The sequence below is a fragment of the Callithrix jacchus genome, chromosome 15 (genome assembly GCF_049354715.1).
Source record: "Callithrix jacchus isolate 240 chromosome 15, calJac240_pri, whole genome shotgun sequence".
NCBI lineage: Eukaryota > Metazoa > Chordata > Mammalia > Primates > Cebidae > Callithrix > Callithrix jacchus.
This window is the reverse complement of record NC_133516.1, coordinates 48,030,795-48,054,733: the sequence shown is the minus strand read 5'-3', so window position 1 is coordinate 48,054,733 and position 23,939 is coordinate 48,030,795. Positions and strand designations below refer to the sequence as shown.

The 23,939-nt window shown below is 38.0% G+C and overlaps 1 protein-coding gene across 7 annotated transcripts in view; it reads right to left on the bottom strand.

The window, feature by feature from the left end:
* Nucleotides 1-23,939, bottom strand: part of SLC25A26 (solute carrier family 25 member 26) — a 175,571-nt gene that overhangs the window by 138,759 nt on the left and 12,873 nt on the right. For 4 of the 7 annotated variants that reach the window (XR_013527422.1, XM_078351444.1, XM_008981984.5 and 1 more), the window contains exons 2-3: nucleotides 20,844-21,000; nucleotides 14,486-14,595 (exon numbers count right to left, since the gene is read on the bottom strand). Coding sequence is in view for 6 of the 7 variants with exons in the window: in XM_002758529.6 (XP_002758575.1) it covers nucleotides 14,486-14,595; nucleotides 20,844-21,000 (267 nt within the window). In the remaining variant the exon portion in view is untranslated. Of the gene's footprint in view, nucleotides 1-6,939; nucleotides 7,002-14,485; nucleotides 14,596-20,843; nucleotides 21,001-23,939 lie in introns of those variants that run through there. The other 3 variants (XM_008981981.6, XM_078351446.1, XM_078351445.1) reach the window with 2 other exon arrangements.

The following is a 23,939-nucleotide window of genomic DNA, read 5'->3' as shown; positions in this document are numbered from 1 at the left end:
AGAGTTCACCAGGATTGTTTCCATGGAGTAGCTGTGATGCGAGATCCATTATGGCCAATTCCTAAGGGATTGAGAGAGATGAGCAAGTGTAGACTACCGTCGGGGTAAGGTCCCTAGGTGTTGGGAGATGGGTTCAGAGGTACGAGGGCCACAGGGTCAAGCAACAGTGTGGTTTTATTTAAGGCAGTACATATGTGTACATATGACAGGGGACAGTGCTATCAGCAGACAAAGGTTGACATCAAGACCTCACAGGAAATGAAAAAAGGCAGAGTCAGAAGCCTGAAGCTGGAGCCCATGCCTGTCTGCCTGTGACTACCTCCCTTCAGCAGGGCCGCCCCTCCGCCTTGAGGCCACCCCTGCATCTAAACTGGACCTTTCGTTCAGGGCTCAACTCCAGGGAGGAATGAGCAGTGGTCTTGCTGAGGGTCTGGTCTGTAGCCCTAGACTGTGGCCCCAGCTCTGCTAGTGAACTCTCGAGTGTTGTTTCCCTGGCCTTCCAGAGTCTTTTTTATTTTTAATTCATTTTGAAATTCAGAAAACTAACAAAAAAATATATATACTTATATAATTAGATGCATATAATTTTTCTTGACTTGGACCAGAAATCTTTATGATATGTTTTTAGGTCCTTATTTCTGTAATTCTTAATTTCCAAAACTCTACCTCTTAATTTCCAAAACTCTACCTTATCTAACCTCTAAAGATTCCCTCCCTCCATATTCTTAATTCCCAAATATGCTTTCGTACCTGACATTTTTTACTTATTCACTTATACCACTGTAAAATATATTTCCCCTTCTGTTAAACCATAAGCACCCTGAGAGCAAGAAGATGGTATACACCAAAATTACTAATCAGCTGATGTATTATTTTATGTCAAAAGCAAATGAAACTAGCCAGGAGGAAACGGATCAGCAAAAAAACCCATCATCATCAATTCTACAGAAATGACTTCTCCATACTCTAGAATGTATATATAAATATACATAGAAACAGGGTGTCGCTCTGTCCCCCAGGCTGGAGTGAGGTGGCATGGTCATAGCTCACGGCAGCCTCAGTCCTGGGCCCAAGTGATCCTCCCATCTCAGCCTCTGGAGGAGCTGGTACTATGGGTGTGCCACCACGCCCTGCTAATTTTTTCATTTTTTTGGAGAGACAGGGTCTTGCTATGTTGTCCAGGATGGTCCCAAACTCCACCTGCCTCAGCCTCCCAAAGCACTGGGATTACAGGCAGGAGCCACTACCCCAGCCAAATTTTTTTTTTTTTTTTTTGCCTCTCATGTATTTATTGCCTATATATATATACTTAAGTAAAGAGCAAGGAAAAAACAGAGTAGGATTACAGATGTTTCTTCTTTTCTACCTACCTATATTTTCTAAATTCTCTACAGTTAACATTTATTATTTCATAAGTTTTTAAACATAATTTCAAAGGTAAAAGTGTTTATTATGGACCAAAAATTTTAAGTGAGGGAGAAAAAATAAAATGGACTAATTTTAAATATGCTTTCTTATTAGCCTTGACAAAAATGACCTATTAAAAATTCACAATAAATCCACAAAAACAGATTAAACAGCTTACCAGTAAGGCCAAAAATTGGGTATAAGTCTAACAAAACCTACATGAACCTAACAGGACAGCTCCCAGCAAATGAAACTCATTAAAGAAATGAAAATAAATAAATAAATAAGAAAAAATAAGAGAAAGAAAAGAGTATACTAACTCCTTGTATTTTTCAATTCAAGAGGTCAAGAGTGAAATCCGACCCCAATATATCAAGAAAATAGGAACTGTCTACTTCTGTGGTTTGGTATAAATATTTATGGAACTTCATGCTTCATAACCCTCCATGTTTCTTACTATTATGTTTTTAGTTCTTAAAAATACAGATGCAGAAGAAAAACCTTGAAAAGCCTCTCTGACAAAAAAACAATCTAACTAGCCAAGGAGTACAAAGCACCGGCATGGCTTCCTGACTTCCGCTGGGTGGCAACGGTAGCATAAGAGAAGCGCTACAAAGTAACGCCTCTGCTTCCTTCAGTACCTCCGGTGCCTTCCATTTGGTTTTCTATTAACTCTGATCTTTGTTAGATTTGAATTTGAGCTACAACAAAGTATTTCACTGCACAAGAACAAAAACATGTTACAGTATTATGGTTCTATGAAAGGGAATAAAGGTAATGTCATCTGTGGGTCTCTTGGTAATAAATCCATTCTGTAGAGCTTTCTCTCCTCATAAATCTGAGGTTCAGTATGCATCCATGACACAGAAATGGTGGCATTTTCACTAAACCCAATAATGTTTTATATGTTAAAGTTCTATCTAAAAACAGGAACTACTAAGGTTTTCCATAAAGAAAATGCTCCCTCCCTTCTTTATCAACATCAAAATGCAATGCTGGCCTCCTTAAACATACCAAAATACGATGAAATTTTAGATTAAAATGTTGATTAAATAATGATGCTGCTACCAAGATTTTTCTTCCCTTGACATAAATAAAATCTTTTAAGTCTTTAATTGACTGCTCAACTAAGGCCTGAATGTTGCCTTTTGGTGTTTACTAAATGAAACACGAAGAGCCAGGTGTGTGTGCATGCTGTCCCAGCTACTCAGGGAGGTTACAAAAGGAGGATCACTTGAGGCCACAAGGTTGAAGCCAGCCTTGGCCACCTGTGAGATCATCTCTTTAAACAAAAACAAAAACCCAAGATGCAAGACTACAAAGCATAAAACTGGGTGTCTGAAAGGGAAAAAAATTACAGTGAACTTCAGCCTCACGTTACGTAAGATGAGTGGAGGAAGAGAGAGGGATGCTGCTAAAATCTCTGGTTCTTTCATTGCCACAGCCAAGTTTCCCTTCCTCCAACATATCACCACTAGGGTTTTACAATCATACCCTGTCCTCTCGCTCTGGAAATGTTCTCCAAAGTCCCTGAGTATCCTCAATCATACCTTTTACTAACATTACATCGTCATCACAACTATTTCAACATAGTTCATGCAAAAAAATTCTATTTAAGACTTTTCTCCAAGAAACTCTATAAACTACCCGCAAATATTCCTCTGATATTAGAAGCTAATTATGTCAGCATTTTATATATAAATCAATCTGAGATCACAGAAGTCACCGAAGGTCAGAGAGCTACCCAACTCAGGAAGCATGGGTGAAACCCAAGTCTTCCGATTATCATCTCCAGAATTATTTTTCAATAAAGATGTCATACACACACTTAATGCACTTAAAGGTTCAAGGCTTAATTTCATCTAATGTTTAAGGTTCAACGGCAACTCTATAACCAATTCAACAGAAATTTAACAATACACTGAACAGAGCCAATTGAAGTTTCATCATATTCAAAGCAAAAGCTACTTTGGACTTTACAGAGCAAACTCAGTGTGGCAAATTAGTAAGGGGGGCGGTGTTCAGGGAGAGACCCTAGGAAACTATGTTTCTTTACTTGTATTTCATTTCCACATTCTCTTTGTAATTCCCAAAACTCTCTTTAGAAAGGCTTCCAATTAAGAATATTTAACATCTCTTTCTATACCATCATTTAAAAATCAAAAACCTCTGTAACAGTTCATTTGTGTGTCAAGTCTGCCATCTTCTGCTGATAAATGGAATCACAGCTGTTGACAAAACCAATTTACAAATCCTAACTCACACTTCTTAGATTTTATATTTTACCTACTTACATTGGGACCTATGTTCATCAAACCTTTCTTCTCCCTTACAGGACTCTTTCCAGTCACACAAATAAGTTCAATCATAGTATTCCCTCGCCTGAAAAGACTGCTGTCACAGATAATCCAGACAAGAAGTCTTCTCAATGAAAACATCTATCGACATTTAGGCCCTGTGTCTAAAATTTGTTTACAGAATTTTATGCAACCCAAAAGATAAGCCTCAATGGCTTTTTCGCTTTTTTTACTTTTCCATAACAGCAATGAGCCATGACTTCACAGGAGGTGACAAACACGCCATGGATGGATTTATAGGTTCCTACCAATACAAAAATCTGAGAGTGGAGGAGGTAGCAATGGTGACTGTATTTGCTTCCTATTGCTGCTCTAACAAATCACCATACATTTAGTGGAATAAAACACAACCTTAATATCTATAATTCTGAAGGTATGAATTCCAAAATGGGTCTTCCTGAGCTAAGACACAGAGGTGTCAGTCAGGCAGCATTCCTCCTGGAAACTCCAAGGGAACGTGGACTTCCTGCTTTCTAGGGCTCCCCTCACTCCTTGGTTCGCGGCCCCGCGTTCCATCTTTAGGCCAGCAGTACAGCATTTTCAGATGTCTCTCTGACCTCCACTCCCTCCTCCTAAGGACCCTGGTGATTATTACACTGAGCCCACCCAAATAATCCAGAAAATTCTTCCCACGTCAACAATCTTAACGTTATCTGCCAAACCTCTTTCCCATGTAAGGAAACATTCAGAGATTTGGGGACTAGGACATGTTTATGGGGGGGGGAATTATTTTGCCCATCACAGTAAACAATAGCAAATTCTGAAACCTGACCTTTTAAGAAACCAGTTTTGTGACTCCTTGCTGCACAAAATATACTTATCGCTACTTCTGCCAATTTTTAAATACTGCATGAAAAAGAAAACAGAGAGGCCGGGCACGGTGGCTCAAGCCTGTAATCCCAGCACTTTGGGAGGCCGAGGCGGGTGGATCACGAGGTCAAGAGATCGAGACCATCCTGGTCAACACGGTGAAACCCCGTCTCTACTAAAAATACAAAAAATTAGCCGGGCATGGTGGCGCGTGCCTGTAATCTCAGCTGCTCAGGAGGCTGAGGCAGGAGAATTGCCTGAACTCAGGAGGCGGAGGTTGCGGTGAGCCGAGATCGCGCCATTGCACTCCAGCCTGGGTAACAAGAGCGAAACTCCATCTCAAAAAAAAAGAAAGAAAAAGAAAACAGAGGTGCTCCTGGAAGTATACAGAGAAATATTTATATAATTACTCATTCTGTAATGGTGTTTTATTATCCATAATAGCTGGGAAACCTGGAGCACATCACTAAACTTCTTTGAATTTCAATTTCTTCATCTTCTGAATTGATATTCCTCCCAAAACTAGGAAATTCTAAAAATGGGCCACATGCAGCAACTTGTATGAAATGGGGCTAGACTCAATGTTTATTCAACATTTTGTGTGTCAGATGCTAGGCTGGACACTTTCTAAGTGCTGTATCATTCATCCTTGTAAGAACTGTAACTGGGATGGCATTAATCCTATTTTCAAGTCGAAGAAAACAGCATTTCAGTTAAGGCAAGTAAATGGCCTATAGATAACACAACAAATATGTGGACGAGTCACAGATCTGACCCTGATCTGTGTAACTTGACGGCCTCTGATCCATATCATGCTGCCTCCCTAAAGACATCCTCAAATACTCTCTAGTTATTTAATAGATGGATCCAACTTACATGCTCCTCAAAAACAGGGATCAAATTTCTTATTCTGTGTCTCTTAGCACCTATCAATAGTGTTAGATATAAAACAGGCACTCTAGGCCAGGTGCAGTGGCTCAGGCCTGTAATCCCAGAACTTTGGGAGGCTGAGGCAGGTGGATCACGAGGTCAAGAGATCGAGACCATCCTGGTCAACATGGTGAAACCCTGTCTCTACTAAAAATACAAAAAATTAGCTGGGCATGGTGGTGCGTGCCTGTAATCCCAGCTACTCAGGAGGCTGAGGCAGGAGAATTGCCTGAACCCAGGAGGCGGAGGTTGCAGTGAGCCGAGATCGCACCATTGCACTCCAGCCTGGGTAACGAGCGAAACTCCGCCTCAAGAAAAAAAAAAACCAGGCACTCTAATATTGAAAAGCACATAATCACAAACCAAAGCAAATAAGTGACAGTGGCATTTAATTCAAGAACCCTAATCTTAACAAGGTAATATTTTAGAAAGTAAATGTCTATCACTGACAGAGTACAGGCTCACTCCGAAGTGGCTAATCCTAACCTCCTTTGGTATTTTGGTCCTTTGAGAGTAGCGTTCAGTTTTTCCATTCACAATATAGTGACAATACCTGACCAAGTTACACTCCTGTGGCTCAGAATGGTTTCTTCAACTTCAACGTCCTATATGAAAATGACATTGTATCTATAAAGCTCAACTTAATTGTGTTCTATAAACTAATGCAGCTCTTCAATAAAAAGCTAATACAGAGCTTCCCTTCCCTTTTGTCCACTAACTAAAAAGTATAATCAATAAAATACACTCTCCCAGATCATGAATCAGTACCATCTGAGCTAGCACTGCATACTATATTAGAAAAAGAAAATCCATACAACAGAAAACAATCTGAAATATGTTAGAAAAGGAAGTCATGGAGAAACTGGAGGGGGGGCGGGGGGGGGCAGATGGGGTATGAAGTTCCTTTCTAAAGGCTTCCCTGATTAATCTCTTCAGCACATTCATGCCTGTGCTATAGATAAATAACTACAAGCAAGGTCAAACCACACACAGATAATGCCAAGCCAAGGCAAGCCCTGATCCTCCTGTGTCCTGACCCTCTCTCTCATCTTCTTCCCCTCCCTGCATGTGAGCTCAGCCTCAGATGGCTGAGCCCACTGCAAAGATGGGGCATGCTTACTGAACATAGCTCAGTAGACTCCACTGGAGAATTCAAGCAGGTGCACAACACACATAGACACAACAAACCAAAAGGCATCCACGATGAAAAACACACTGAAGGATGTCACTGGAAGGGCTTCTGAAAGAACGATCATCTTTCCGCCAGCTCTACCTCTTGAACATCTCTTGAACTCACTCTTCTCTCCCTCTGCATCCCTCTGCCTTGGCTGTGGTTCTCCCTGGGGATTTAATAGTCTCCTTATCTCCACACAGCTTCCAGAGAACCCTCTTAAAATTACAAGTCTGATCAAAAGATAAAAGCCCAACTCCTTACCATAGCAGGCAAAGCCCTGTAGCTCTCTGCCCCTGCTTCACCTCAGGGTGACACTGTACTCCAACATTCTGGAACTTATAACTACCTAACAAAAGCTTTTCAGAACTCCAGCATACCCCCCCCACCCACCCCAGCAACCCATCCTATTCCAAATGCAAGGTAATACAACTGTACTGTAACTGGGATTCCTGCTAAATGAGATTTTAGCTGCCCCTGCCACAAAAACAAAAACAAAAGAGTAATCATGTACAACAATGGATATGTTAACTTACTTCACTCACTGTGGCAACCACTTTACTATCTATATGTATCCCATATCATGTTGTATACCTCAAATAGATACATCGTTTTTTAAATGAATTCAATACAGCTTAAAGGCTGGCTATTCTATGAATCAACACCCATCCACCTTCCCCAATTCAGAGAAAATCAACCACTCCTTCCCTTCAGCCTCTCACTCTACCTTATACAGATAGATGCTCCTCAATTCACAACAGGGTTATGTCCCAATAAACCTATCCTAAGTTGAAAACATTTCAAGTTGAAAATGTATGTGATACCCCTAACCTATGGAACCTCATTACTTTAGCCTCGCCTTCCTGAAACTTGCTCAGAATACTTAAACCAGCACAGCTGACTGGGACGTGCACTGCCCAGCATCTCCAGAGAGCATCTTGTCACCTATCATTAGCCTGGGAAAAGATCAAAATGCAAAACTTGAAATGCAGTTTCTACTGAATCCATCTCGCTCCTGCACCATTGCAAAGTTGTTTAAGTAGAACCATTGTAAGTCAGGGACCGTCTATAGTTCCTTTTCGTAAAATGCCTGTAACACTTTAGTGCACTTACATGTCCATCTCCATTTCTATACAGCAAGCCTCTGAAAGGCAGTATCTTATCCTGTCATTTCATCCTCAATGCCTGGAACATATTAGGGACTTCAGATCTAAATCCACATCACTAAGTAAAGACAATAAAAGTGGTAAAGGAATCTAAGATGAGCTGAACAAAAGCAAACTATTACAAAAAGGAATCAAAGATGCACAAGTGAGGAAAGAATACAAAAGAAAAGGGGTCTAAAAAACAGGTTTTTTTAATATTGTTGAGATCATTTTTTTGTGTAATTCTTATGGTTTAGGGTTGCTAAGAAGGAATTTAAAAGTCTGCCTGCCTTATGTATTTAATGCCCTGAACGAAGATTCCCAGACACATTGAAAAAGTAAACAGGAAAACTGGGTGAAAGGTCTCCATAATACATGGATGTGCTTAGATACATCAAAAAAAAAAAAAAAAAAGAGAGAGAAGTGCTTGTTCGAGTGCGCTCAGGTACCTGACAGTTCAGTTTCAGCTTCTGTGTTTCCTGGTAATAGCCATACAGTTCTACCTTCTTTCATCTTTACATACAAACAATCACCATCGTCAGCTACACTTCACTGTGGCCCAGGGCAGCCATGTTATCTTCTACTCAATCTACCCCCCACTATTCAATTATACAACTGTGCACAGATATGACAAAATATTCCAATTGTAAGTGACAGTTAATCTGTATTGATTTTTGAGTATTTCAAAAGCATGATTAGTTCAAAAGATAAAATACATCTTTTAAGTTTTTCTATTACCATGCTCAGTGATTCTTCTTAGAAAAGGCCAGTGAAGATCATGAAGAACCCTGCATACTCATTTTTAAAACATGATATTAAGTATATAAACAAAATAGCTTAAGCTCTCACTAGGGAAAACTCAGTTACATGTGCACCATGCTCTGGAGTGACAAACACCACAAGCACCTATGTGTTCAATTCTTTAACCAGTGGGAAAGCTGAATAAAAATGACATGTTTGCCCCATATGCTGCTACCAAACAAGACCCTGGAATGGACTGTGGTACAAAGGGGTCCATTGGCCTTATTAGTTATTAAAGGAGCTAAACCGTAAAACAAGTTGCCTTCACCTACAAGGCCCTATGATAGCATGGGCCTTGGAGAAAACCTCAGTGAGGTTTCAACACATTCTAACTGCAGTAAAATCTAAATCCACATGTCTGAGTTCGCTGTCACCCTCAAAAATGACCAGTTTATCAAACTAGCCTTTTTAGATTTAAAATATGTCATTTTGAGGAGAACAGAAAGCGTGTTTGATCTACAAGTGGTACACCCAGTGTTGTGACCTACTGAAATATGATACAGGGAACTACCAAGCCAATTCAGTAAAAATATTTACTACCGGGGTTTAAGTTCAGATGTTTTATGTGCCTAGATTAGTGGGATTTAAATATTGGTGAACTTCATAATCATCTAGAAATTGTGTTTAAAATACAGGACCACTGATGTCAGCTCCAAAAATCTCCGTTTGTAACTAGCTACCTATGCAATTGATTGTGAAGTACGGGCAGATGCTCGTTGGGTCTTCTTGGGAAGTATTGTTAAGAGGCTGTCAGAAAAACATTTTTAAAACATAATTTATTTCCTAGCTTTCTCAATCCCAAGTGAAAACAGGACTGTAAAGGACACTTGAAAAAGACACTCTAACAGCATCTAAGTGTGTGAGAACGTGTACTTGTCACCCCTGCACACACATTAAATTCATAGTTGCTGCTTTCAAGGGCAAAGAAATTTCAATGTTTCTTCATTTCTGACAATATGAAGAAAGACAAAAGTAGGATACGATACAACAAAAGTCAAACCGTAACACGTTTTAAGAAAAGAAAATCACTACCACTAGCATGTTGTAGCATCTGTAGTGTTAAACTAAACCTGCTCCAACCTCTGATCTCATTACAGATCCTACTTCTCAAAGGGCTTTTTCTGTCTGTGATGAAAACTGAGCTGTAAAATTATTGAAGTAGGGATTTAGAGATTTGGCACAACAATCTTCGTAATAAAAATGGCACAAGTGGGACCCTTCTTGCTATTGTTACATGTTAAATCTTATTTGATTGATTTGCCTGTATTCCAAATTGCAAACATAAGGTAGAAGGTTGTAATTATAGTTTTATTGATTGATCATTAAGTTTTAATCAAGCTGTTGCTACAGGGAATGGTTATTATTTTGGCAGTGTTCTTTTGTTTCTAAGTTTCCTTCATAGTTGCTTCAAGAAAGTAACTGCGGCTATATTCAGTATCAATAAAATGTTATTATTTCTAAGGAATCTGTAACATAATTACCATATATCAAAGCAAATGTGTTACAGAATAATGATTGCACTAAAGTATTTCTTATTATCTCTAGGTTTCTATACCTTTGGGATCACTGACAGCTATAAATGTTTTCCATTCCTATTTCTTTTTATTTTACAAATGAAAATGTATCTCCTCCAAATTCACCTGTTAGTTTATCTTAATTTTAGCAACCATACTTGCATGAATCGGAAATCAAAAGTTTATCTTCTATGAGACTGAAACAGGTTACTAAAACAAGAAAAGAGTAATATGTATATAAGTATTTACTAAGAAAACTGAAACTGAATGGCTTCAGGAAGTTTTTTTTTTTAGTTCAAAAATTATTAGAGCATCAGATCCAATATATCCACAAACTTCACAAATTTGGCAAACTTCTCAGCATACCAAACCATAACTGAATTTAAAGTCCACTTAAGGTCAATATTGGCAGGGTACAGTGGCTCATGGCTGAATTACAGTATTTTGGAAGGTCACAGTGGAAGAACTGCTTGAGGGCAGGAGTTCAAGACTAACCCGGGCAACATAGTGAGACCCCATCTTTACAAAATTGTTTTAAAAAATTAGCCAGGCATGGTGGTATTTGCAACACCACCATGTCCAGGTAGCTACAGTCCCAGCTACACAGGAGGCTAAAGTGAGAGGATCAAGTGAGCCCAGAAGTTAGAGGCTACAGGAGCTATGATCACACCACTGCACTCTAGCCTGAGTGACAGTGAGACCCCACCATTCATTCATTTGTAAATATGTGTGTGTGTGAACATCAAGAAGTACTTCATGTGCAAAGTCTTCAATCTATATTCCCAACTGTCCTCTTAGGTTTCTCTAGGAATTGCCATGCCTGGTAGCACACACCTGTAGTCTCAGCTACTGAGGATCCCTTGAGGCCAAGAGTCTGAAGCCAACATGGGCAAATTACCAAGAGCCCAGCTCCATGAAAACTATAAACAGGTGTTTGATATTTTGGCCTTACCAATTCAGGGACCAAGAAACCCCCAAGAGACACAATCGAATAAGAATGTCCTTATCTGTTTTAACTCCAGTCTCATGAATACTTGTTTCTTAATCTAGAGTCTACCTACCCCACCTCCCATGCCTAACCGTCCACATGCCAAATGTTATGACATCATATTTGGTAATCTTAAAAACTTTGAGCCTTTTTCCAAGGCTCCAATTTTTTTAAACATTAGTTACAAATATTAGGAGCATTTGAATTTTTTAGAATTACAGTATTTGTAGAACAGGACTTTCTACCAATAAAAGATACACGATTAACATGAGAAATCTATAGCTACTATTTGCCCTACCTATTATATCACTTTTTATTTTCTTGGACAGAAAGTTTATAAACTGAAGAAAGCCTGCCCTTCAACATGGCAAACTAGCTTTCAGGAAAGATAGCCCCATGTGAAATGAAGTGGCCAGGTTCTTTTTTTTGCTCGTTGCTCTCAACAACGTATCAACAAACATAAGTATATCTACTTCAAACTAACTGCAAGTAATGAGACTGTGATGTCAGAACATAACCATCAAAAATAATTTTAAAAAGAAATGAACTACTGACAGATGCTACCACACGGATGAACCTGGGAAACACCACACTAGCTGAAAAAAGTCAGTAACAAAAGGCCACATATTGTAGGATTCCATTTATATGAAATGTCCAAATGAGGCAAATTCAGAGAGACAGAAAGTAGACTACTGGTTGCCTAGGGGTGGGGAGGGTGGGGTGAAATGGGGATTGTGACTGCAATGGGTAAGGGCTTCCTTTGGGGAGTGATGAATGTTTTAAAATGGAGTCTGGCAATGGTTGTACAACTCTGTGACTATGGTGTAAACCACTGAGTTGTACACTTTAAATGGGTGAATTGTATGGTGTGTCAACTATGTCTTAATAAAGCTGGTTTAAAAAAATTATCTCCTTTATGTTAATTTTTACTTTTCTGTTACCTCTTTTTTCCATATCTCCAATCCACTATATTCTTAAGCAAGGAATATTAGGTTACTAAGCAGTTTGTAGATTCTCGTTCAAACTTTCTAAAGAAAACAAGTGCATCAGAAACCAATTCACAATATAACACAATTTTTTAATGTAAATGTTATAAAGGCTAATTCATTTCCCAAGTTTTCTACGTAAACATATACCATTACTGTTCTAATTACAAAGAAAAACGTGATTTGCTAAAAGGCTTACAAACTTAAGACTTTTTCTTCACTGTGTTGTCCATTCCCATTATGCCCATCGCAAGGCTGGGGGGTTAATAGGACTGCATGACTACCAGCCTGTGTGATTTGAAAATAACACGAATAAGCAACAGACAAGGCTGTCCCTCAGTATTGTGCAGAAAGGGTAGGGAGAACGGTAAGTTAATAAGGGTTATGAAGAAACTTTTATTTGTATTACACATTTCTCTTCTGCATTAGTTTTGAGGTGTTTATTTAAAAAACACAAAACATAACCATATTTATGATTTCGGTTTAAAAATATCACTTTCGGCCAGGCACAGTGGCTCATACATGTGATCCCAGTACTTTGGAGAGGCTGAGTCAGGAGGATACATGAGGCTGGGAGTTCGAGACCAGCCTGGGAAACATAATGAGACCCCCATCTCTTCAAAAATAAAAACAAAAGTAAGTATCACTTATACTTAGCACTTACAGTATTGTGTTCTACTTCAACTGAAATTATTTACAAAAGAGTCTGCTTTTTAAACACATGGTAGGAACAGACTATTTTTTGTCAGTTTCCAATTTTACTTCATGATAATGACACAGCAAATAATCTATAATGACACAGTCTCTGCAGTACTCAATAAAGCTTGCCCTGTGGGCTATTATTTTTATTAAAGTTCCGATTATGCTTGAAAAAAGTTGATCTAGTTGGGTGCAAAGTTTTATATGTATCAGCAGACCAGTCTTGCCACGTGTTGTTCAAATCTTCTATGGCCTTAATAAGTTTATGCCCACCTGTCCTTAATGCTTTGAGACAGAGATGTGACTATCTCCAACTAAGACTATAGTTTTGTTCATTTCTCCTTAAAATTCTGCCAGTTTTTGCTTTGTATGTTTTGAGACTATGTTATTCAGTACAGGTTCAGGTTTGTTACAGCTCCTGAAATAACTGTTCCTGTATCATTATGCACTGGTCTCTGTTTTTTGCCTTAAGTATTTTTTCCTAATATTATGCCACAAACTCTTTTTCAATTAGTATTTCTCTATCAGTTAAGGTTTCATTACTGTTAGTGATAAGGATAAGGATTATAGAGATCTGAGCAGCAATTATGGGTGCTAATTAAGCAGTTTGTATAAGGCTGTTGCTTCTGCATCTAGTGTTTGGATAGAAATCAAAAGGCAGGAGGCCAGGCGTGGTGGCTCATGCCTCTAATCCCAGCACTTTGGGAGGCCTAGGTGGGAAGATCATCTAAGGTCGGGAGTTCGAGACCAGCCTGACCAACAAAGAGAAACCCCATCTCTACTAAAAATACAAAATTAGCCAAGCATAGTGGCACATGCCTGTAATCCCAGCTATTTGGGAGGCTGAGGCAGGAGAATCACTTGAACTAGGAGGCGGAAGTTGTGGTGAGCCGAGATAGCACCACTGCACTCCAGCCGGGGCAGTAAGAGCAAAACTCTGTCTCGAAAAAAAAAAAAGTGATATGGTTGCTCCTGCTGTTTCTAAGAAATCAACGGGCAGGCAACAGGGAAGGAAAGATGGATGTGAAGTGGAGGAAGAACAAGGACAGACTAGAACACACATTTATTTCTCACCAGCTTGTGAGAGAACTTGCAGCATAAGCTGGCGCCCTGCATCACAGAGCCCACAAATCTGACCTAGAATTTGGGGAAGCTGATGGAGAACAACCAGTGGGAGCCAGAGGAGCTGGAAGCCAAATGCCAACACAGTAATACAGCAAAGTCAGTGACCGGGCGTGTGAGTTCCAACAGTGCCTGACCATGTGCCAACCTTCTGAGCATAAATACAGCAGCTGCTTCACTTCTACCTTACAAAGAACATGCAGATTTCTCTTGTGGCTGACCCAAACTGAAACTACTTCAGAAGGAAATTCTGGGAAATGCAGTTTCAGCTCAGTTGTGCTGATACAATACAAAGCTGTCAATTCTCATGGATACCTTCTCCTACCTCTTTTTCTTTTTTCCATATAATTATGTTTTAGATCCATCTCTTTTAGTTGCCAGTTTCTATCTTTTAACTGTCATATGTAATCCATTTTTACATTTGTTAGCATTTATGACTTTCATAATTAAAAAATATTTTTAAAAAATGAAATATGTACTGAAAACATATGCATGACTTGCATTTCTGAAGTATTTTATACACATGGTATATATTTGTAAGTATTTCTTACTTACCACTTCTCCAGCAGAGGCAGCCAACATATGCTTCATAGGTGTCAAATATGAAGATGAATCAGTATGCAAAAACCACTTCACATATTCATAGGTGATAAAAAATGCAGCAGCTGAAATTTAAAACAAGCCAGTCTTTGACAAAGTTTAAACACATATATTCAAACTGTTAAGAAACATGTTTCTCAAAAGGTATGACAATAATTACTGAATTATGAGATAATAGAAAAGGTGATAAGCACGTATCTTTTTTTCCTACTCCCCACTCTTTCAGAATTTACTGAGACCATGTTATATGCCTCATCTTAGAATTTAAAAAATGCAGAAAATATAATGCCTACCCTGTGGGAGCACACAAGCTAATCCAGCACTTACCAATTATACTGAAAAATTACTTAAACATTTTTAAAGTCAACATTAGAAAAGGATATGAATTTCTATGATCCTTGTGGCCATAAAACAATCAACTACATTGATAAATACACAGGTTAAAATTACAAACATACAATTTAACTTAAAGAAAATGTCTATTCTATAACGTTTTACTGCTGGTTACACAAAATAACCATGGCTATTTTTTTACTGCATAAATTCACCTTTACATCAAGAAAACGATCAACCATTTAATTAAAACTGGAAATCAAAATCTCTAAAAAGCTACCCCATCACCATGAACTGATCCTAGCTGCCCCTGAGGGCTTTTAAACTTTCTATGTACTGTTAATCAATATATGTTTATCAGTTGGATAAAAGATAAGGCACAAGAGATAAAGCAATGACAAAATCATTTTCTGAAGGACATTTCAACATGTCACAGTTAAAGTCTGAAACACTGAGGAAAACAGCTTGATAGGGAAAATCAGTTCTCCAAAGCAACAATCTTGTAAAGGATGATCTTCACATGTTAACAAATATACACTAGGCCAAATGAAGAGGCACGCCATCCATGAATAAATAATAACCAGTTCAGGCAGTTTTACATAGTTAACACAAGCCTATTCCCATTCGTGTTTCTTCATACGCTTTTCCCACTTCTGCCCACTCACTAAATGTGCAACTATAATACCTCCAATTGCATTCAGCGGTTGAGTTCTGCCACTATACATCCTACCCTCCTAACCCCCAGGAAAGGGAGAAAGACAGTGGTAAAACTTCCTCCATTTCATGGCTAACCACCTCAACCTCTTCTAACTTTATGGCTTCTTTTGTGACTACACAATCCCTTTAAGAATATAAGTTCCAGGTTCCAAACCTCACTCCATGTTTCCCCAGGGGCATCCAAGAAGGCCTCTACTAAATGTGGGTACAGTCAGGTTCCAAGTGGGGGCACTGAACAAGCTAAAGCAAAGAAAAGGGGCTGGGCTATCTGATAACTATAGTTTCTTCCAGCTCAAAAAGAATAAAAATTATATATAAAACATATATATATATGGTTTCTCTACATTCCCTTTGAAATAGGGAATAACACATAAGTCTTCTCTTCACCTCTTTCCATCTTTGGTACCAACCCCAACCCCTCACTTCTGCAGCACAGGTTTACAAAAACATCCACAGCCACTGATGATCAACTAGAGTGAAGCTCTGTACTCAGATTAGAACCTTAGCCAATAGCAAAAGAAAAGACACCACACACAAAAGTCCATTTCAATCAAAATTTGCAGTAAAAACAACACTAGTTTTGAAACCCTGGTAATTTGACTTTTCCCTAGCATCTTCCATTCACTGAAGTTTGGTGGATGGCAAAAAAATAAATAAATAAATTCAAAACCACATTTTAAATATAAATTCCTAAGAATGTAAAACCTGTGATCTTAATGACAGCACCATTTAACCTACACACTATAGCTAGTGGTACACCTTCCCACAATAATCTTTATGTGCAATATGTAAGAGAAAAAGATCTTTAGAACAATGAGTGTAAATGAAGGAGACACCATAAAAAAATGGTGACCAAAAGATAGGGACTTAGTGACACGTTTCTTTGCAATTCCCTAGTTTAGAGGTTCTCGAACTTGTCTAAATACAAGAATCATCTTGGGATTTTTTTAAAAAAAACATCCAATGCCCAGGTTATACCTCAGACCAATTAAGTCACAATCTCTGGGGTTAGGTGAGAAGGACCAGTACAGGTAATCCTTGAACGTGAGTTTAAATGCACAGGTTCACTTATACAAATATTCCAATATACAATAAATATATTGGCAGATTTTTTTGGAGATTCATGACGATTTGAAGCAACTTATATATGAACCACATAGCCTAGAAATATAAAAAAAAAAATTAAGGAAAGGCTGTCTCATTAATACATAAAATGTCAATACTAGCCTATTTTACCATTTCCTAACATAAAATATATTATAAAAAGTTAAAATTTATCAAAACTTACAAACACAAACCACAGATCACATCATTCATAGTTGAGAGAAATGTAAACAAAGGTAAAGAAGGGCCAGGCACAGTGGCCCACAACAGTGATCCAGCACTTTGGGAGGCTGAGGCTTGAGCTCAGGAGTTCAAGACCAGCCTGGGCAACATGGAGAAACCCTGTCTCTACAAAAATAAATAAATAATTAGCTAGGTGTGGTTACCCATACCTGTAGTCCCAGCTACCTGGGAGACTGAGGCTGGGAGGTTGAGGTTGCAGTGAGCCAAGATCATGCCACTGCACTCCAGTCTAGGCAATGGAGTGAGACCTGGTCTCAGGGAGAAAAAAAGAGAGGTGTAGTGCTAAATCAAAAACTGCATAAAATTAACTGTAGCATATACTGTACTACTGAGGTATCTCTGAGCCACCTCCTCTTGCTATAATGAGTTCAGGTGTTGCCAAGTAGCCACTTAAAAATGCCATGTGACACTAATTATCTCCAGAAGAGCAGTTCATCTCCCCCAGTAAATTGTGTATCACAGTACAAAGGATCTCTCCCAGTTCTTATGTATTTTTTGTTGTGGTTAGTGCCATACCACAAACTCTGAATAATGCCATAGGACCCATACAAAGTGCCACTAGTGATGCGAAAAGTCATGACATTACAAGCAAGCTCCTAAGAAGCAGAAAGGAGTCATGACATTATAAGAAAAATTGCTTGTTAGATACTACAGACTGAAATCTGAAGCTGCAGCTCACAACCATTTCAGGATGAAAGAATCCAGCTTAATTTATTGTATATTTAAAAAAAAAAAAAGGAAAAAAATAGAAACTCATTAACCCATCTCTGTAGCTTTGCAAAGTAACTTTTTTCTTGTTTTGAAAATGCAGCTTTTATGTGGGAATAGAATTGCTATAATAAAGGCATATTTATTATTATCCCTAAAATGATTTGAGAAAAAGCAAAGTAATTTCTTGACAAAAGAGAAAGGTAAAGGATCTAAAGCTGAAGGATTTAATGCCAGCCAAGGATGGTTTGATAATTTGGCTTAAAAATGTCAAGGTAACAGGAGAAGCAGCTTCTGCCATCCATCAATCAGTAATCAAGTTCCCAGCTGCCATTAAGTAAATCACTGAAGAGAAAGGAAATCTGCCTGAATAGGTTTCTAATATAGATGAAAGTGCCCTATTCTGGGAAAAGAAAAATGTCACAAGGACATTTACTAGCAAGGAAGAGAAGCAAGCAAATCCTTCACAGTATTCATGACAGAGCCAATCAAGAAAACCATAAAAGAGATTGTGGATGTGGAAAAATAAAAGTTGGGGGTGAAGGGTTTCAAAATATAGATCTTAAAGAAATTCAAGAGCTAACAGATACCACACCAGAAGACTTAACAGAAATCAACCTGGTGGAGATGACTGCTTCCAAACCAGCGTCAAATAATGAGGGGGAAGATATAGAAGAAGTGCCAGAAAATGACATTAGACAATCTAGCAGGAGGGTTCTGATTATTAAAGACTGCTTTTGATTTCTTTTATGACAAGGACTCTTCTACAATATGGGCACTGAAACTAAAGCAAATGGTGAAAGCATTGCTACCACATAGAATCATTTTTAGAGAAAAGAAATAGCAAAAAAGTGACAGAGAAATTATGATTTATTTCCATAAAGATACACGATGTGGGCCTGCTTCTCTTGCCTCCCCTTCTACCTCCTCTACTTTTTCTGCCTCTGCCACACCTAAGACACAAAGACCAACTCCTCTTTTTCCTCCTCCTCAGCCTACTCAACATGAAAAACATTGATGACCCACTTCCACTTAGTGAATATACATTTTCTCTTCCTTATTGTTTTCTTAATAACATTTTTTCTCTAGCTTACTTGGTTGTAAGAATGCAGTATATAAAACGTTTGCCAGGCACAGTGGCTCAGGCCTATGATCCCAGCACTTTGGGAGGCCAAGGCAGGCGGATCACATGAGGTCAGGATAACATGGTGAAGCCCGGTCTCTACTAAAAATACAAAAATTAGCCAAGTGTGGTGTTCTGTGCCTGCAATCACAGCTACTTGTGAGGCTGAGGCAGGAGAATCACTTGAACCCAGGAGGTGGAGGCTGCAGTGAGCTGAGATCGCGCCACTGCACTCCATGGGTGCCACAGCAAGACCCTGTCTCAAAAGATAAGAATAAAAAATAAAACATACAACACATAAATATATGTTAATATGTAACACACATACAAAGTATGTGTTAATCAACTATTTATAATATCAAAGGCAGCAACATGCTATCAGCAGTTAAGTTTTGGGGGAGTCAAAAATTATATTCTGATTTTCAGCTGCACAGGAGAGGTCGGCACCCCTGCCCTCCAGGTTGCTTAAGGATCAACTGTATTTCTTTAAGCTCTTCAGTAATCAGGTGATTTCAAAGTGGACAAATTTGGGAACCCATGCCCCTTTCCCACACTTTATGCTTGGCATGCAGTGGAAGCTCAATAACAACTTGTTACAATTACTCAAATATTAATATATACAAAAAGTCAAGGATGCCCAAAAGAGTTTGCCAGGTCTAATGATAGCCGGGGAATGGGGAGGAGCAGGAGGAAAAAAAACCAGAAATAAGATTTTTCTCTTTGCACTACAAATCTTTATGTAAATGTTATGCTCACAGATTGAACACTTAAATGTCAGCTTAAGAGCAAAAATTTCTTGCCAGGCGCGGTCGCTCACGCCTGTCATCCCAGCTCTTTGGGAGGCCGAGATGGGCGGATCACGAGGTAAGGAGTTTGAGACCAGTCTATCAAACGTAGTGAAACGTCTTTATAAAAAAAAAAAAAAAAAAAAGAGTAAAAATTTCTCATGAATTATCCCGCAAAAAAACAGAAGCAAAGCCCAGAATTTAAGAGTCTTCTAGAGCTGTGGTTTTGTGGGTGTGTCTTATGTGTGATTTTTTTATTGCTTTAGTTTACTTCTGAATGCCACTAGAGGCATCCAACAGTAAACAAGTAAGTATCTGCAAACATTATAACAAGAAGCAGATTAAACAACACAGATTATACTGACTAAAGAATAAGAGGGTCGTTAAGTCACGTTACTTCATAACCAAAACAAAAGATGCTGGAAGGAGAGTATCCAGGAGAGCAATAGTGAGACACACTTGCATCATCTAAGAGTGACTTAATTAGGATAGAAATCTTTAATGCCTCTTAGGTTCACCTGCTCTCTAAGACCTCAAAGCAGCTATCATCAAACTTGGCTTCACGCTGTAGTCACCTGGGAAGTTATTAAAACTTATGATACCCAGATAAAACCTAGACTAATTAAAATTCTAGGAGTGACACAGGACATCAGTATTTTTTAAGGCTTCCCAATAGATTCTAATGTGCAGGCAAAGTTGAGAATGATTGTTCTGAGGAATCACAACATTAAAATAATACTTTAAGCATTCTAGCTGGAAACTTTAACAACAAAAACCATTTTTAAAAGATTGCTCTTTTTTCCCTATTACAAATATATTGAAATGGAATCTGTAACACTCTCTGATTCAAAAATAATGAGTTAGGCCCGGCACAGTGGTTCATGCCTATAATCCCAGCACTTAGGAAGCCCAAGGTAGACAGATTGCTTGACTCTAAGAGTTTGAGAACAGCCTAGGCAACATGGCAAAACCCATTCTCTACAAAAAATACAAAAATTAGCTGGGTATAGTGGTGCACCCCTGTAGTCCCAGCTACTTACGGGGCTGAGGCTGGAGGGTTGCCTGAGCCCAGGAGGTCAAGGTTGCAGTGAGCTATCATCTCACCACTGCACTGTCACCTGGGTGACAAAGTGAGACCCTGACTTAAAAAACAGTAATACATAATAACAGGTTAAAAAAGGAAATTCAGAAGATAAGCTTCAACACAAGGAATTCTATGTGGGGTAAGACCACACACCATTCTGAAAATTCCATTTTATCTTGGCTTTACAGAAGTGAGAATAGCAATATAATATTTTACCATTAGGGAAGGATCCAATAGCAGCAGAAGGAACACCAGCATATATTCCTTGAAAACCACCAGCCTTATTAAATCCTTGAGGACTCTGCAGCCTGGTTTTAATAGTATCCAGAGGAAATAATATCAAGTCAACAGAAACCCCTGCTAATCCACCAGCCTTTGAAAAAAAAAGAGGGGGAGAGAAAAAGAAAAAAAAAGTTACAACAAAATAAGCTCTCTGCCACTTGGCGGCAAGGACAGGAAGAAGGCAGTCTTTAAAACGCATTTCTCATTCTTTTCAAACCACAACTTCTGTGGCCTTCAAACCTAAATCTAGACGTTTTCCTGGGAAAATAGCTATATTTTCAAGTTGTAAATTTTATATTTTCTTTTTAAATTGATTTTTAATGCAAAAATTTTTAAACAAAATTTAAATTCATTGTTAATACAGTACTTACATGGTTCAAAAAGCTAAAACTAATGTTTTAGAAGAAGCCACATGTAGTGGCTCATGTCTCCCAGCATTATGGAAGGCAGAGGAGGGAGGATCACTTGAGACCAGGAGTTCAAGATCAGCCTATGTAACATAGTGAAACCTCATCACTGTAAGAAATAAAAAATTAAGCTGGGCATTGTGGCACATACCTATAGTTCCAGCTACTTGGGATGCTAAGGAATAAGGATCACTTGAGCCTGAGAGTTCAAGGGTTCAGTGAGCTATGATCATGCCACTGCACTCCAGCATATGTGACAGAGCAAGACCCTGTCTCTTAAAAATAAATAAATAGCCAACAAGAAGAGAAAGGTAAAGAGTTCAAAGTTTCCTTCCAACCCTCTTCCTAATAACTCAGGTAACCACTTTATTGGTTTCTTGTTGTATCCTTCCAAAGTTACTTTAAACATATATAAGCAAGTATGAACACATAGTTTCCTTTTCTTTAAAAAGATGATGTACAATATGCACTATTCTGTACTTTTTTAAAAACAATTTATCCTGATCTTTTCACATCGGACCAAAAGTTTTATTATTGCCTTAACTAATAAGCAGTGAATCTGAAATTGACTTCTTTGAGATTGAATTTTGAAACAGCTTATGATCCCTGTGAATCTGGATCTGTATTTTAAGAAACACACATCTAAGGATTCATACAGTATTCTCTCCACTTAAAATGTATTTGACAATTCCTTGATAATTTTTAAATTGAGAATAAATTTTTTTAAGGAGCTAAATTACTACAGGAAATTAAAATCCGGCCCAAACTAGTCATCTCCCAAGAGATGCCATGATGTTTTGGAGAAGCTGTACTTTAAAAACTAATTCCTGCTAAATGGATTTTGGGGGAAAATGATTAAGAAATAACTCTGTACCCCATGATTATAGTGAAGTATATCTAGAATATTTTAAAACTGGTTACACCTTAGTCAAAGAAAACAGAAATTGAGAAAATATAAACACAAAGAGCATCAAAGCAAGGTTAATACATATGAATCCTTACATGTGTGATTATTAAAATATAGATCTAGATTCACCAGGATGATTAGTTGCTCCAAAATGCGGGTCTCAAAAAAGTCAATACAGTTGCACTACCTATTAGTTAAAAAGACAAAAACATAACATTTGTTCTGATACAAAAAGATCACACAGATCTAAAGGCATCATTTAAAGATGTGAGTCATAATCAGTTTACAGTAGGCAGACAGAAGCACTATAAAGAGGAAACTGCTTCCTACATACTAATTTTTTAACTGAATTGCTAGGTTTTGCTGTATTTTGAATACTGAACCATGTGAATACATTACCTATTCAAAAAGTTAAAATATACATTTTTAAACTATACATTTCATGACAAAGGAAAAGAAAACAACCAGTATTATTCAAACATACAAGCCAAGTTCAAATTGATTGATTGTTTCCATCCTTTGAGTTTACAAAAGTTCATGTGCTACAAAGCTTGGTACCTAGCAAATACTATCTGCTTTACTTACCACTCACCATAAAACCATCCTAGAAGTTAAATGGAAAAATGAAATACTTTAATGATAAATCCGATACTATTTTCAAATTAATTAACACAGGTTAATTATAAAAAATTAATTTACAATAGATAAAAGTACATTACTACAAGTTTAATACTATACTTTATGATCAGCCCAAAGACATGAAAGAAACCCAAAGACCCTAAAGTTCTACTCTGCAAATGACCTAAGAAGACATCCCTCAAAATGGCACAGAGATGTGCCAGGAGAGAAACCAAGCAGTACCAAGAGAATATCCAATAATGTGGGATTTCTTTCTGGATATAAAGGTAGCCTTTCCTAAGTCATGGGAAAAAGTTCTCAAGTAATGTAGGAAAGTAAAAAGGCCACTCTTCAAAACTCTTCTTGTTTCAGGATTTTTATAAAATTCAGTAAGTAGAGACAGGCATGGTGGTAGGTACTTGTAATTCCCGCTACCTGGGAGGCTGAGTCAAGAGTCTGAGATTATAGTGAGGTATCATTGTGCCCTTGAATAGCCACCATGCTCCTGCCTGGGCAACACAGGGAGACCTCATCTCTAATAATAATTTGGTAAGCAAATATTTTGCCTCCCTCCTCATTTTCTCAAAATACAGAGCGAATAAAATCCTGGTGAGAATGTTTCATGTCACTAGATTATTTTAAAACATGCTGCGCTTCACCTAATTTTCTCTTTAATCTTAGGATTCAGAGAAGTGCTATCTACTGCTAAATTTTAATCAATAAATTAATTACTCTTTTAATTTAGTTGGCTGCTTTACATATATTGATTCTCTAACCCTTCTTTCATCAGAATTCTTATCGTCCAAGGAAACTAAATGACCAGATTCAATCTACTTGTCTCAAGGATTACTAACCACTTCTATGGATTTCAAACTTCTATATAACTCAAATGTCGTTTAAATTCATGAGACAAAAAAAAAAAATGAACTAACAGACAAACTGAAGAATAAGAATATCTATATTAGCCACACAACCACGTATTTCAGATTTAGATGAAAATTTTAAGGAAAGTCTATAATCAGTATTGTTTTGTATGTAATGATGTACAAAATATGTAAGCCAATAACAACCTAATTATAAAAAACTCTAACAAACTTT